At 46.9% G+C, this 15089-nt stretch overlaps 1 protein-coding gene across 1 annotated transcript in view; it reads left to right on the top strand.

The window, feature by feature from the left end:
• The first annotated feature begins 255 nt into the window (after window positions 1–255).
• Window positions 256–15089, top strand: part of DGKE (diacylglycerol kinase epsilon) — a 216656-nt gene continuing 201822 nt past the window's right edge. The window contains exon 1 of the mRNA XM_078654405.1: window positions 256–1189. Coding sequence (XP_078510531.1) covers window positions 750–1189 — 440 coding nt within the window. The 5' untranslated portion in view covers window positions 256–749. The remainder of the gene's footprint in view (window positions 1190–15089) is intronic.

Raw genomic sequence — 15089 nt, 5'->3', positions numbered from 1 at the left:
TCCTCTCACTTAGAGAGTGCCACTGCTCAGTGACACAGGCTCCATCGGAGGGGTTCTCTATCCTAAATTTCAGATGGTTCTGTTGTTTTGTAAATTATGTTATTACAGGCTTTCGCTGGGCATCGACGTACAGTAGAGGGCTGAAGACCCACTTTTTAACAAGGTATGAAGTATGCTTTCTAATAAATTGGCGTACTGCCCAGTGACACCAGCTTTTCGTTGGGCGTCTCCCCTGCGCAGTGACGTCTCATGTTAGAGGGTTCCACTGCGCAGTGACGTATCCCACAAGGTTCCACTGCTGCTGATGTACCCTTCGCGATTATGGTGTTCGCAGGCGGTGGTCACGTTGCTCTGCGACGTCTTCCAGCATCCGTAATCCCCCTCGTGGCTGTGTGATAAGGCTGAGCTGCAGCGAGAACTTGTCTGTGCGCGCGGTCAGGCGGATGGAAGGGGGAGTGCAGTTGTTGCCGAGACAGCAGCGCTGATTACGGGCCGGTGCAGCATCAGAGCCTGCAGTTTGTCCGGTACCTCTGCCCCTTTTACATTATTACATGATTCAGAGATCGATGACACTCGGATGGGCGGATAGCCCTGTGGCATGGAATCGGAGCGGCCCGGGGCATCAACAACTTCGTACCAACCCCGGAAATGCATGACAGTCTGTAAATGCAGCTCAGTGGAGGATGACATGACATGGCGGATTTGAGCTGTTTACATTGACATCCCATCGCATTGGTGGGAACGAGGCGATGGAGGGGAAGCAGCTGGCCTCCCCTGATGGGGCTTTTGCAGGTCAGAGCTTGGTTTTCTGGACCTTGTGTGCGGTGACCTTGCCGGTGCTGATCACCCTGTGGTGCAGTGTGCAGAGATCCAGAAGGCAGCTGCTCAGGAAGAACATATTCCGGAAGAACAAGCATGACTGGCGTTACACGGATTTGTTCAACAAGCCCACCTACTGCTGCCTGTGCGGCCAGCATATCATGCAGGGCGACTCCTGCGACTGCTGCGGTCTATGTGCGGACGAGGGCTGCCTCAGAAAAGCAGACAAGACGTTCGGCTGTAAGGAGATCATGGTGAAGGCGGATGGTACCCTTGCTCATCACTGGATCCGAGGGAATGTGCCCCTCTGTAGCTACTGTGCGGTGTGCAAGCAACAATGTGGCACCCAACCCAAGCTCTGTGACTACAGGTAGGTGACATAATGCAGAGTTTTGCTCTTACAGGTATATGCACCCATGCCAAACTCAGTGACTAGAGGTTCCACCAAGCCAACATCTGTGTCTAGATATAGGAACAATCGTTAAAAGCTCTGTGATTTGATGAATGTGTACATCTACTCAAAAATCGCCATTACATGCAGGTGCCCTCTGCCGAGATGTGTGACTGCAGTTCTGTGCCACTCTGCTGAAGTTTACCAGCCAGCAGTCTCTCTGAACTTTAAATAGTGGAACCTCTAGTGCAAGCATTCCAGGGTGGTTATGGCAGCATGGACACTTAAAAAAAAAAAAAAAAAAATTACCATTTTCATCAATAGCAATCATCAGGTACATAGATAGTCCTCATTGCGACACTTAGGAGAAGAAAATAACAGAGCATAAAATAAACACTTTACCACAGTTAATGTTGGACGTCAACTCCATAATCAGCAATCCTCTATTCAATAAAATATAATTTTCCACATACAGGTAAGTAGCTGATCGATCGTACTTTAATATGACAAGCGTTTTAAACCTCAACCCACTCCAGCGGGGACTATCCCAGAAAGAGTCTGTGATGAGGAGGTCTGGCCAATTTCTAACAAATAGGTTTTCAGGGGCCCCCATATGTCCTTGGGTCTAGAGGTTGCAGGCAGTGTACAGGAAAATAAGTCGCTGTTTGTGTTGCAGTAAATCAGGCTATTTAACCATGCCTTAACAGTAGGGATAAGCTTGCACCCCCAGGTCACAGCTATTTTCCTTTGTGTTAATAATAATAATAATGCTATTGAGGTTTAACAACGGAGTTGTGTGGGAATGTTCCAAACATATCCCAAAAGGGCAACTTGTGGCTTGGGTTGTAGATCTAAATCAGTCATCCTACTCAATGCAAAATATATATCCCTCTCCAATATTTAGCAACTTTCGCACAATTCCAGGTCATGTGGGCAAAGTCTGCGTGCTGAGACCAGCCTTTAGGGCATATGTGCGGTCTTGACTGATCAATGGAGTGAAGTTTCCCTGGAGACATGTAGGCCCTCCACAGGAACTTGAAGTGCAGCAGCTTATGTTTGATATTCAATGAGACTTCTTTAATTTGTGAGCAACAGAAGGCCCATTGTGTGTCATCAATAGGGTGTCCTAAATTCCGTTCCCAAACTGCTCGGATTCTGTTATCTCTAGCTGGGTAATGCGCGCTAGTGATCAAGGTTGTCAGAGGCAAAAAAGATTCCGGTTCTAGGGGGACTTCAGACAACAGCATTTGGAGTGCACAGCGCAGTCTATTAAGCGTAAATTTGTCCATGAAGGAAGCGACCCGGAATCTGTCATCTTCTGCGCTGTGAAATATCTGTTCACTCTGGAATAAATCACCGAAGGTGAGTAGTGCATATTCAGTAAGAGTCCTTTGGACAATCTTTTCCTCAGTGATAGGTACCCATGGATTGCTTGGAAGTGGGATAGCCGACAGGTATAACTTGCGCCCCCCCAGTGACTGTAGCCAGCCTATGTGACAGCATGAACACTTAATATGCACCAAGCACAGCATCTCAACTCGTTGCTTGACAGCGTGATCAATTCATCTTCCTCTTCAGCTCGAGCCCTCACCTCCATTCTCAGCACAGATTTAACCAGATAAAAGTCTGATCAGGATCTGCAAGTGCACGCTGTCAGATTTACTGCATTAACTTGGACTGTTCATTTTTTTATAAAGAGCTCTTTGTGTGTTGAGGATGAGATGGGTGACTTGTACCCTTGATCTTGACTCTAGTAAGGGGTCAGGTAAGCAGAGTTTTTCTCAAGGGGAGCTTGAGGCCCTTTTCTGACATCTTGGCCCTGTAGCTATCCCCGGGACAAACATGTTCAAGTGGTGAAATCTTGATTTGAAGAAGTCGTATCTTGTCTGGAATGTTTCTCTAGCATCACCTCGTTTCCAAACAGATAGGTAGTATTTATGTCCCTAAAAAGGCAAAAAGTATGCATATTGTAATTCTTCAAGCAAAGATGACTTTTAGGCAATATGTGAAATCGGTTTCTTTATGACTGGTTTGAGCAAACCCAACTTTCAATCAATCAAGCAATCATACCATTTGTATAGCGCACTACTCACCCAGAAGGGTCTCAAGGCGCTTGGGGGAAGGGGTCTGCTCTTGCTCGAACAGCCAGGTCTTGAGTTGTCTCCTGAAGGCGAGATGGTCCTGGGTCAGCCGAAGGTGGATGGGGAGGGAGTTCCATGTCTTGGCCGCCAGGTAGGAGAAGGATCTGCCTCCGACGTTGGCTCTTCGGATGCGTGGTACGGCGGCGAGGGCGAGGCTAGTAGAACTTAGCTGACAGGTGGGCGTGTAGAAGGTCAGGCGGTCGTTGAGGTACTTGGGGCCCAGGTCGTGGAGAGACTTGTGTGCGTGGGTGAGGAGCCTGAACGTGATCCTCTTGCTGACGGGGAGCCAGTGCAGGTCCCTCAGGTGGCCGGAGATGTGGCTGCGTCGGGGGATGTCTAGGATGAGTCGGGCGGAGGCGTTCTGGATGCGTTGGAGTCTTTTCTGTAGCTTGGTTGTGGTTCCGGCATAGAGGGTGTTTCCGTAGTCCAGTCGGCTGGTGACGAGTGCCTGGGTGACCGTCTTCCTGGTTTCGGTCGGGATCCAGCGGAAGATCTTGCGGAGCATGCGTAGGGTGTTGAAGCACGATGAGGAGACGGCGTTGACTTGTCTGGTCATCGAGAGGGAGGAGTCCAGGATGAAGCCCAGGTTGCGTGCGTGGTCTGTTGGCTTGGGAGTGGTGCCCAGGGCGGGGGGCCACCAGGAGTCGTCCCAGGCGGAGGGCGATGGTCCCAGGATGAGGACTTCCGTCTCGTCTGAGTTCAGTTTCAGGCGGCTGTTCTTCATCCATTCGGCGACGTCTTTCATCCCTTCGTGTAGGCTAGTTCTGGCGGTGTCGGGGTCTCTGGTGAGGGAGAGGATCAGCTGTGTGTCGTCGGCGTAGGAGATGATGTTGAGGTTGTGCTGGAGTGCGATGGCTGTAAGAGGTCTCATGTAGACGTTGAAGAGGGTGGGGCTGAGTGATGATCCTTGCGGGACGCCGCAGATGACTTCGGTGACCTCGGATCGAAACGGGGGGAGGCGGACTCTCTGTGTTCTTCCGGCGAGGAACGAGGTGATCCACTCCAGTGCCTTCTCTTGGATACCGATGTTGTTTAGGCGTTGAACTAGGGTGCGGTGGCAGACAGTGTTGAACGCTGCAGAGAGGTCCAGGAGGATGAGTGCCGCTGTTTCCCCGTTGTCGAGCAGGGCTCGGATGTCGTCGGTGGCTGCGATGAGGGCGGTCTCGGTGCTGTGGTTGGCTCTGAAACTGGACTGCGAGGGGTCGAGGGATCCGTTCGTCTCGAGGAAGGCGGCAAGCTGTCTGTTGACGGTCTTCTCGATGACTTTGGCAGGAAAAGGGAGGAGCGAGATGGGGCGGAAGTTCTTGAGGTCGGTGGGGTCCGCTGTTGGTTTCTTCAGTAGGACGCTGAGCTCGGCATGCTTCCAGCTCTCCGGGAAGGTGGCGGTGTTGAAGGAGGTGTTGATGATGTTCCGGAGTTGGGGTGCGATGGTGGATTAGGCCTTGTTGAAGACGTGGTGGGGGCAAGGGTCAGTTGGAGATCCGGAGTGGATGGTGCTCATCGTGCGGGCTGTGTCTTCGGTGGTCACCGTGGTCCAGGTGCGGAGGGTGGCGATGGGGGGCGTTGGTTCGACGGTAGGGTGCGTGGATGGTGCGTCGAAGCTGTTGTGGATGTCGGCGATCTTGCGGTGGAAGAACGAGGCGAGAGAGTCTCAGAGATCTTGTGAAGGAGTGATGTAGTTGTTGCCGGTGCTGGGGTTGGAGAACTCCTTGACGATGTTGAAGAGTTCCTTGCTGTCGTGGGTGTTGTTGTCCAGTCGTTCCTTCAGAGATTTCTTCTTGGTGGTGCGGATAAGCTGGTGGTGCTTGCGGGTGGCGTGTTTGAGGGCGGTCATGTTGTCTGTGGTCTGGTCGCGGAGCCAGGCTTTCTCGAGGGTGCGGCAGTTCTTCTTGGAGTCCTTGAGTTCGTCGGTGAACCAGGAGGCCTTCTTGCTTCTGGGTCTGCTGGGAGGTTTCTTTAGTGGCGCGAGGTCGTCGGCGCAGGCGGTCAGCCACTGCGTGAAGTTGCGGGCTGCTTCCTTGGGGTCCGTTGGGGTCCGTTGCGCTGGCGGATGGGTTCTGGCTGAGGGAGGTGGTGAGCTGCTCGGCGGTGATCTTGCTCCAGCTCCTGTGAGGAACCTGTTGCGGGTGGTGGTGGGTCGTGGTTCTTCTGAAGCTGAAGTGGACGCAGCTGTGGTCGGTCCAGTGGAGTCCGGTGGCGTGGCTGAAGGTGATGTGCTTGCTGGAAGAGAAGACGGAATCAAGCGTGTGGCCGGCGTAGTGGGTGGGGGTGTTGACCAGTTGCTTGAGTCCGAGGTTGGCGAGGAACTTTGACAAGTGTTGCAAGAGATCTCCTGATAGACAAACAAGGTACTCACAGTTAGCGACCTGTGAGACCCAGAGGGTTGAGAGGCCTCTTTTAACAGTTGAAGAGGAGTGGGGGGAATACGTCCTCCCTTGTAAACTCAATACAACAATAGAGTATCCCGCCTGAGGTTGCAGGGATAGTAATATATACTACACAAGACACGGGTAGGGGGGCTTTCAGGTACACCCCTAGTGGGTATGCTGGCTCCGCATGACTGGTGCGGGGAACGAAAAAAATCTTTTTTATATATAACCCTCAAACACTCTAGTAGTGCCGTGCTTCATCATCAGGTTCACCCTGACTCCTAAAGGTCCGGCTGGGCTGGACCGTATTTCAGGGAGCGCTTCAGGATAGAGGGTGACCAGGGGGCTTAAGTAAAGATTAAAAATCCCTCACCTTCTCCTAGGTATCCCTTTATTAGTGGAGATGGTGGAGAACGCTAAAATAAGGTAAGGGGTAATGTAGGCTCTTATGGGCTTATGACCCTATGTTTTGTTAACCAACATGTTTCAGCCCTACTCTAAAGCCTACCAAGGTCTGGGGCTTTTATCAAGGTATCAAATAAATACCTCCCTGGTAAATAGATTGCAGGTTAATGTCATGCACTTTAATATGGGCGGTGTTAATACTTGCTCATCCTGTATTTCTATTTCTGTTGTATCACCCACAACTGATGGGTGTCATATATCTGAGGAGCGTGGGTGGGGCTCCCTTTAGTCCCACATTCATCAAGGGTTTTACCCGGCCATTCGCCTAGACTCGCCCTCGTCCTCCCGGCTTTGACCTTAGGCCAAATAATTTTTATTAAAATGAATGACTTTCAACTTTGAGTGTGAGACCCAGGTCCTATCTTACATTTCTTGGTTGTGAGAAATAGCCTACTTTAAAACCACAAAGCTGGCACATAAGTAACTGGATATTTAAACTACTGATATTACAGTTAATTTTAATGTGCTGGTTATTGTAGCATTGGATACATCTCAATGCCAGATTAGTAGCCCAAGTACTGGCTGTTCTCATGTTCCTGGGTGCTACACAGAGAGGCAGAAGGGATTCCAGTCTCCATATATTATGCCTGGCTGAGACATGGCCATTTGGTGTCAGACAACAGTAGAGGTCACTATCTAGAGATCTAAAAATGAAAACCCAGGGAAAATAACCTATAAAGATGAAACTTCTAACAAGAGACTCACCCATACTCTGAAACATTCATTATTTTGCACTGTTTAACACTTTTTTTTGTTTAAATATTTTTATTGATTTTTCATTATTGCAATTCACCTTAGGTAATACAGTTGTATCACATTTACATTTTGATTCAATAATTCCGCCTGAGTCTGGTATCTTTTATGATGGGTTTGCTGGTTTAGTGAATGTGAGACAAGGTTATTTGCAACATAACATTGATATAACAAGCAAAATAACACACTGACTCCTATACACGAAATTGTAACATTAAAACAAAACAAGACGATGCACATCATATATCGCCCTACTACGGGGTCAATTTGTTTGTCTGCACGCAGCATTTGATTGTGTATTGATCAAATTATGTGCTACCTTCCGGGTACCTATTCCTCAAATAATGACTGCTGTTTGCTGTGCTATTTGGTTTGGATAGTTGTCAGCGGGGAACATTACACCCGCTGCCCTACATGTGTTGCTGACGGAGGCACTGATACAAGCCTGTGGTTCAGTTATACTGCTAGGGTCTGACTCTCATTCCACCCAGGTGTATTATTGGGTTCCTCAGTCTGACTCCGCCAGATTGTAAGGAAATCCGACAGGATCGCATCCCAGCTTGTTGCGCGTGGCTGCATACGAATACCTATCGCATCTTCACGACGCATCGTTATACTCTCCGCCTGTGCTCAGCAGAGCAGCGATTGGAACCAGACTTTTTCAGCAGGAGGCTCAGGTGAACACTTTTCTATCGTTCTTCTTGCCTGATAGCCCAGGGACTAAATGAGTTTAAGATAGCTGAGGTCTTGTATTTGGTTTATGATTCCAATAGATCAGAGGCTTGATAGCCATGAACAGAGCTATGTAAAGTAGTTTATTCTAATGGAACATCTAGCCATTCCAGCCTTCTTATGTGTGCACACAAACATGCCCATGCAGATGAGGAAGGAGGACCCTGATTGCAATGTTTTCTTCTGGTTCCTCACCATTTCTAAAGAAAGGCACAATTGAAAACATTTATGGATTGATTACCTTCTCTATGGTGCATTGCTGGGCCATGCAATGTAAACAGTAACAAAGACATGAGTTCTCCTAGAGTTTATTGTTCCTTGCTACTTTTCTAACTGTGTAAGTCTTACACTTGCTTCTTCTTTTACAGAAGTTATAATGTTTGCGCACTTGAATAAGCAAAGTTACTTACTTAACCTAAATGTATCTTACCCACATCCCACTGCACAGTGTATAAAAAAAGCTCCAAGCCAATGAACACTTGTCAAAGTTCTGTGCATACTCGCACATGTAAGGAATTCAGACTATCTCTGTTTTTGACTACTTTAATCTTTGTTTAGCCCTGCTTGAGCCCTCGGAACATTCTCCTAAGGGAAGGATTCTGGAGAGTGGACAACCGTGTTTTACTTTTCAGTCCATTTGCGTGTTGCTTGACAATTTGTCTTGGTAAGGGTATTTCCCTCAATGCATTCTGCTTCAGTGCATAGCCAATGGGATTCATCAAATGGTGTTCATCCTAATTTTAACCAATAACACCCACAGGCTTTTTTTTCTGGTACACCAGGATGTAAGTAGATTTTCATGTGTCGCCATTGCATTATACCATTGTACTAACTCACAGTGGCCACCGAAAAATTATTGGTTTAATAATTGAAGCTATTCCATTAACATTTTCGGTCTTTATTCTATTGTTTTGATGTTTTTCATATCGAAGATATTTTTAGATTTGACCCTCACTATGAGACCAGCCAGTAATTTCTCCCCTGTAAGTCTGAGGCTATATTGTGTGGTATCGCCCTCGAGCCAAATTACAAACTAATGTCGAGGTTTTTTAGGTTTCGCCCTGGGCGTTGCAACTGCGTAGCAGTTGCTCCGCCCACGGCGAAACCTCATGATCCTACATATGTACTTTGGTTCAGCCTCTGTCTACCATTGGCTAGCTCCATAAATGGAGGCTAGCCATTGGGAGACAGAGGCTGTCAATCACGCTTTCTCTTGAAAACGCGATTCGGGGGCGTTTCGCAGTGTTTTTTTAAGTCCCGCCCCTTTGTCCTGGGCCGCGCTGTGATTGGCTGCCGGCCCGGGACCTGACTTGTTTTTCTTTGGCGGAGTTTTTTTGTTTGTTTTCGTCGCCATGTTTTTTTCATTCAGGACACCAAACTCCAGACTGATGCTTCTCCCGTATGCCGAGGCCCCCTCTCACCACACCGGATCAGGTATTCAGCCTCCGAAAATCACACTGGGTGAGTCTTTTAGGCGTTTAAATTGCACATAATCGGAGACTCGGAGTAGAATAACGGAGACCTCGGTGGGAGGCACCCAGATCTGGCCAGGCCGCAGGCTGCGTGAAGCCCAGTTTTAAGCCGCACCTGACGCAGCTAGGGACACCCCTCTCCAGACTGCTTCTCCAGAGGCTCTCCCCGTGTTAACATGGGTGTTTCTTAGTCGTCCCTACTGAACGTCGGAATTCATCCGACTGGCTCTGGGGAGGTGAGCGGGTGGCCCGAGAAGATACGGAGCACCGCCGCATGGGGATTGCTACGGCCCGGACTCCAACGTGCCGTGGCCGGGTGAGAGAAGTTGCGCCGCAGCTTGAGAGCGCATCATCACGGCTATGGTTGGCGGTGAGTAACATACAGCCCGCTTCCCCACCCGCCCAGATTGGACACAGTGCTGCCGAGGGGCCGCCCCCCCTTCTCCTCACCCAACATTGGCCTGACTGCTGTGGGCGCTCTCGGCCCTCTACTCCCTGCTTAGGCTGCGACGGGGGACTGGGTGCGGTGCCTGGGAGGTGCAGGACTGACAACCCCGAACTCTCTCGCCTGCTGGCCATACGTGTGAGTCTGAAAGCACAACTGTGGGATCCTGAGTTGAAGAGGCCATCCCTTCCTTGCGGGTGGGGCGGGACGTCCGCGTGGAGCCCCAGGCGGCTGCTCACCGCCCCTGCCGCGACTGTGGGAGTGACGGGGACTTTGAGGACAGCATTGCGACCAGCTGCCACAACGGGGTACAGTGAGTAATGAAAAAATGCATTGATCCCCCCCCCAGAGAGCGCCTACAACACTGCTGCTTGAAGGTGAGTCGGGCTCCACATCACCCCCTCTGCAGAGCTCCCTGGGTTGGGCTCCCCGGTGTTTTGTGCCGTTCCTCCGCCTGAACTGAGCCCTTTAAAATAAGGCCATGCTCCAAAAAGTACCGCAGCCCCCTGCCATGAACCATAAAATACTGCCCCCTACCTCCGTGAAGTACTCTGACTCTGCTCCCTACCCTCCCTTGGCGCCTAAAACTGTCCCCTGCCATGCACCCTACAAAGCCTCAACTTAGTAAACTGTCCCTTCTCTGTGTGCTTCGAGGCCGTAAAATGTAAGCCTAGGCACAAATGGATGGTTGGATTTGTGAGGTAAAGTTTTATTTAATGTGATTTTATGTAGCGCGAACTTTACCCGAAGGTGTCAGAGCGCTTTACATAAGAACCAGTTGCCAAACCTAAAGACTTTGATTTACATGCGTTAAGTAAAAGATACAAACAGGAAAACAATTGAAATGTACTAGATGTAGTCACACAAAGAAGAGACTGTTGATTCTCGTTATATTTCTATATACATATGGAAGGGATATGAATAGATGTACTGCAAGAGTCACATAGGAATGTTAGAGTAGAAAGGTCTACTGCATATACTAGTGAATACAGTCATCTCTATATACAGAAAAAATGAGTTATATTTAGAGGGGTCGGAGTGGGACACGGTGGATGGATGCATGATGGATGGATGTATGCATGATGCATGGATGTATGGGTGGATGCATGGATGGGTTGTTGGATGGGTTGGTGGATTGCATACATTGTTGAGGGATTGGCTGTATATATGCATCTATCCATCCACCCATTCATGCATCTATCCATACACCCATCCATACACCCATCCATGCATGCACCCATGCATGCATCCACCAACTCATCCATGCAAGCATTACAACAAGAGCCCGCAGCTCTCCTTCGTCTCTCCTCGCCCCCCTTCCCTGAGCCCGCAGCTCTCCTTCGTCTCTCCTCTCCCCCTTCCCTCTGCCATTTATTTATGTTAAAAAAAAACAATCTAATGCAGAGGAGGAACTAAGTATTACTTTTTATGGGGTCGCGGTACTTTTAAAAATCGTATGAAAAGGTCTGCCGTGACTTCTACGTGCCCAGCCACCTCCTACACAGCTGTTAGCCTCTAGCGGTGCAGACGCACACCTTGCCAGCTTACTGACTGCTCCTCCACCCTCCCCTCCTGCGCCCTCCCCTCTCTCCCCAAGCCCCACCTTCCCCGTGGGTGGGTTGGTATCTCCTTGTCAGCCTCGCTGAGCCCTGCGCGTGCAGTGGTAGCCCCTCCCGCATGAATATGGAATAGGCTGCACGAGGACAGCTATTGACATTGTAAATGACAATGCCATTTATTTATCTGTTTTCAAAACCAACACATAAATAAACAATTTGTCAATTACAATGCCAATAGCTCTAACTTTGTCAAAGGCGAAACCGTTGCATTGTAAATGCTTGTTTTATGTCTGAATGGGAGATGACTTGTAGCTTGTGTTTTACTGCAAGGCAAAATGCATGATTTCCCTATTGTCAGTATCTGAAGAAGGAATTGGTCGTATTTTGCCTGCACACATTTCAACAGATACCTGGTCAAATTTGTGCAGGAGTAAACCTGCCAGGTCATCGTGAATTTTGCGCACTACTTCCAAATTTTGTACAGCTTGTAATATCGATGTGGGTGCAAAAAAATATTTTCACCTGTTGCAGTTTTGCCAGCTCACTCAGAATGAGGATTTGCTATTCTATATTTGTTTATACAGTGAATACTATGATTTTCCGGCAGGGCTAACACGAGGTTCCTGGAGTATAATCCACAGGTTATCCATCAGAAAGAGAGTAAGAGGCTAGCCAGTGATATTAATCTAGGAGCCTGACCTAATTGTTTGTCTCTGCTACAGAGAGCGTTAGCTGTTTGTTGTAGAGAGACTTTTTGTGGACAGTACCAATACTTACAGTGGCTTTGGGTCAGCCCATTACTTCTCATTGATTGGATTTCTTGTCAACCTGATTTGCTTGCTTTTTTATTTGATGATTTTCCCACACGTTCTTATGTTTGTCCTTCTTCTGCAGCACACCTTCTTCACCATGCTATTAATTGGATTACTTGTATCCTTCCACGGCTTACATGCAAGAAACCACTTTTTTGTTTTGTATTCAGCACTCCAGGTGAACACATGCTCACATGCTCTTTCCCCTAGCCCATGTGTGATGTTTTCCCCTTCATAGCCCCCTGCTCTCCATGTACTCTGCCACCCCCAGCTCGTCCATTGCCTGCTCCTCCTCTACCCATCTCAGTCGACTTTTCTTAATAACTCACCCTCCGTTGCTCCCTTACCTCTCACTGCTCAAGTGCTTCCAATAGTCTGTGGCATTTTCTTGATATATCCACCAATCTGCTCTTTCGTTACTTCCATCACCCAGTATTTTAAATTGTTTACTTTCTACAAAGACTGGGCAGCTGCAAATTGCTAAGTGGCCTTTCCTTTTTGAAAAAATTGTTTTGTGCTCCAATTGTTTTGTGCTCCAACACAGGCACCCTATGTTAAATTAAAAGCAATAAATGGGTGAATTATGCATATATATATATATACATCACCATGCTTGATCGCCATAGCATTATGATGTATATATGCGCTTGTGTGATGATGTATGCATGCACACACAAAGTCATCAATAAGCATTTTTATTCTTTTTGCTGATGCTACACAGAATCAGCAAAGAGCACTGGCGAAACCAATCGGACTGTATTGGCAAGGTCGAAAGGCGAGACCTGTTGCCCTTGCCAATGCATATTTCATAGAAATCACAACTCTCTTTGTAACTTGTGGAGATTAGACTATAATGCAAATTCTGTGCATTCCAGAAACTTAAACAAAAAATTAAACACACCTAAGAAATACCAATTGATGTAAGAGAAAAACTAGTAGAACAGTGTATATTAAAAGAAAGGTTAGTATACAGTAGTCTTTAAAATTACATTACAAATATTTGACAGCCTTGCTTTGACCTACTTCGGCACCTTACTGTGCCTTCATTTGTATGTTTATTGTGTTTACATTCCATAAAAACAACACCCAAAATTACCTAGTACATCATATCTCATATCTGGGTGCCCCGGAGGCAACTTTGAATAAATTACAACAAATTCAAAATACTGCAGCACGAGTACTTAAAAACATCCCCATGTCACGGTCGGCCAAACCGGCATTGAGGGCTTTGCACTGGTTACCGGTGCGCGAAAGGGTGCAATTTAAATCCCTTTGTCTTGCGCACAAAATTCTGCAAGGTACAGGTCCTCCTGTTCTGCAAAGTTTAGTTACACCTTATAAGGCCAGCAGAACCCTACGTTCGGATCAAAAACATCTGCTCAAGACCCCGAAAGTTAAAAAGGCCCGCACAGGGGGAAGAAGATTTTCTGTGAATATCGCCGTGCTCTGGAATTCACTCCCCTTAAGCTTGCGTGCTGAAACTTGCCTCCTTCGTTTTCGCAAGCATTTGAAAACACACCTTTTCGTTAACTGCTGACCCTGATTGCTCGCGACTATTACTTCTGTTCTGAAAAGCGCTGGGATGCTCCAGGGTAACTACGCGCTATACAAAACTGCACTAATAATAATAATAATAATAACCTTCATGACAAAGAATATTAAAACTTGGGCTCTTCTAGATGCTCCTAGAAACCCACAGACAATATTATTGTTCCTGTTTTTTTCATAAAGCGACTCATCTTATGTGGCTAAATCAACCAGCAAACTTCACATGAGTCATTAGGATTTTTGACCTTACAAATTTTATCATTAGTGTTTTGAGGAAGAGAGTGTAGTTGAATAATAGAAAGAGACATGCAGAGACCATCCGGGGACAGTCAAAATATAGACATATTTTAATCTAGATAACCTTGCTTCAAGGATTTAGTTGTTAATGAGCATAACACACATGCCGGAATATGGTAATCAGACATGAAGCATAATTTACATAGTTAGAGCTGGCATTACCTTTAAAATGATGCTCTGAGAAATATTTAGAACTTGACATAAGTTAATGGAGTGTAGTTTGCATGTATGTGGATTCCCTTGTTTCTCTTAGGGAGACCTAGTTGGAGGGTGGCAGCATGGAGCTGTATTCCCTTGACTTAGAACTCCTTGTCTGCCTGAGGCTGGTTTGCAAGGGGTCGCATAAAGGGGTCGATCGGGGGTTCATCAACCTATCTCTGACAAGGCCACTTCCAGGGAAGAAGAAAAAGGGGGCTATAAGGGCTAACTCCTACCCTGTGATTTCTGCATCTAAAATAGCTATGAATCTGTAATGCTCAGTTTCCCAAAAATATTGTTTGGTAGCGCTGCCGTATTTTGACCTTTTTTTATATAAGGGTAATTTTTCTCAGTTTAATAGTCTTTTTTTAGTTGGTGCCTTTAATAGTATTTTTCATTTTGAACACTCTATGCAAGGGGAGTTTATTTATACTTTATTACATGATTTAACCTCTCATTTACAATGAATTTGAGTGTAAATTATATTTCTAATCTAGTACCTCAGCCTTTAACTAGGTGGGGATTATCATCTATTATTGAATACATTTTTGTCTCAACACTGCTTTGTGAAATGGTCAACGATTTTAAAGTTTTCTGGAGCAAATTTAGTGACCACAACGCATTCTTCATCTCACCGACTTGAGGCAACATTAACTCTCAATTTGGCAATCTTCATAAAGAGTAGAGATGATTTTTGATCCGGCCTTTAGGCTAAGATGGGCTCACAACAATTGCTTACTAGATGGCTCCCTGATTTTCTAGTATGTTTGGATGATTCCTCCTCAAAGGAAGGAAGTCTTGTTTCTTTCCAGTTGATCTGCCCAATATTGGAAAACTAATGACGAAAATACCAGCATGACAAACAAATGCAGGTGGTTTTATCATGCATGTTCTTTTACTTGGCTCTAAAAAAGACTCCCAGAGTCAGACAAGAGGTATATGCTCGAAGAACTAGATATAAGTAAGTAGTGGCAAAAATAGAACCTTACATTAGGAGGCTTGGGAGCTGTTAACTCAAACATGTGCCCTTACAGACAGCACATCTTTTTAAAAGATTGTTAATCATCCCTTTTTATCCCAACAAGAAA

This window comes from Lissotriton helveticus, chromosome 7 (assembly GCF_964261635.1).
Source record: "Lissotriton helveticus chromosome 7, aLisHel1.1, whole genome shotgun sequence".
NCBI classification, from domain to species: Eukaryota; Metazoa; Chordata; class Amphibia; order Caudata; family Salamandridae; genus Lissotriton; species Lissotriton helveticus.
This window is presented reverse-complemented; position numbering and strand designations above follow the sequence as displayed.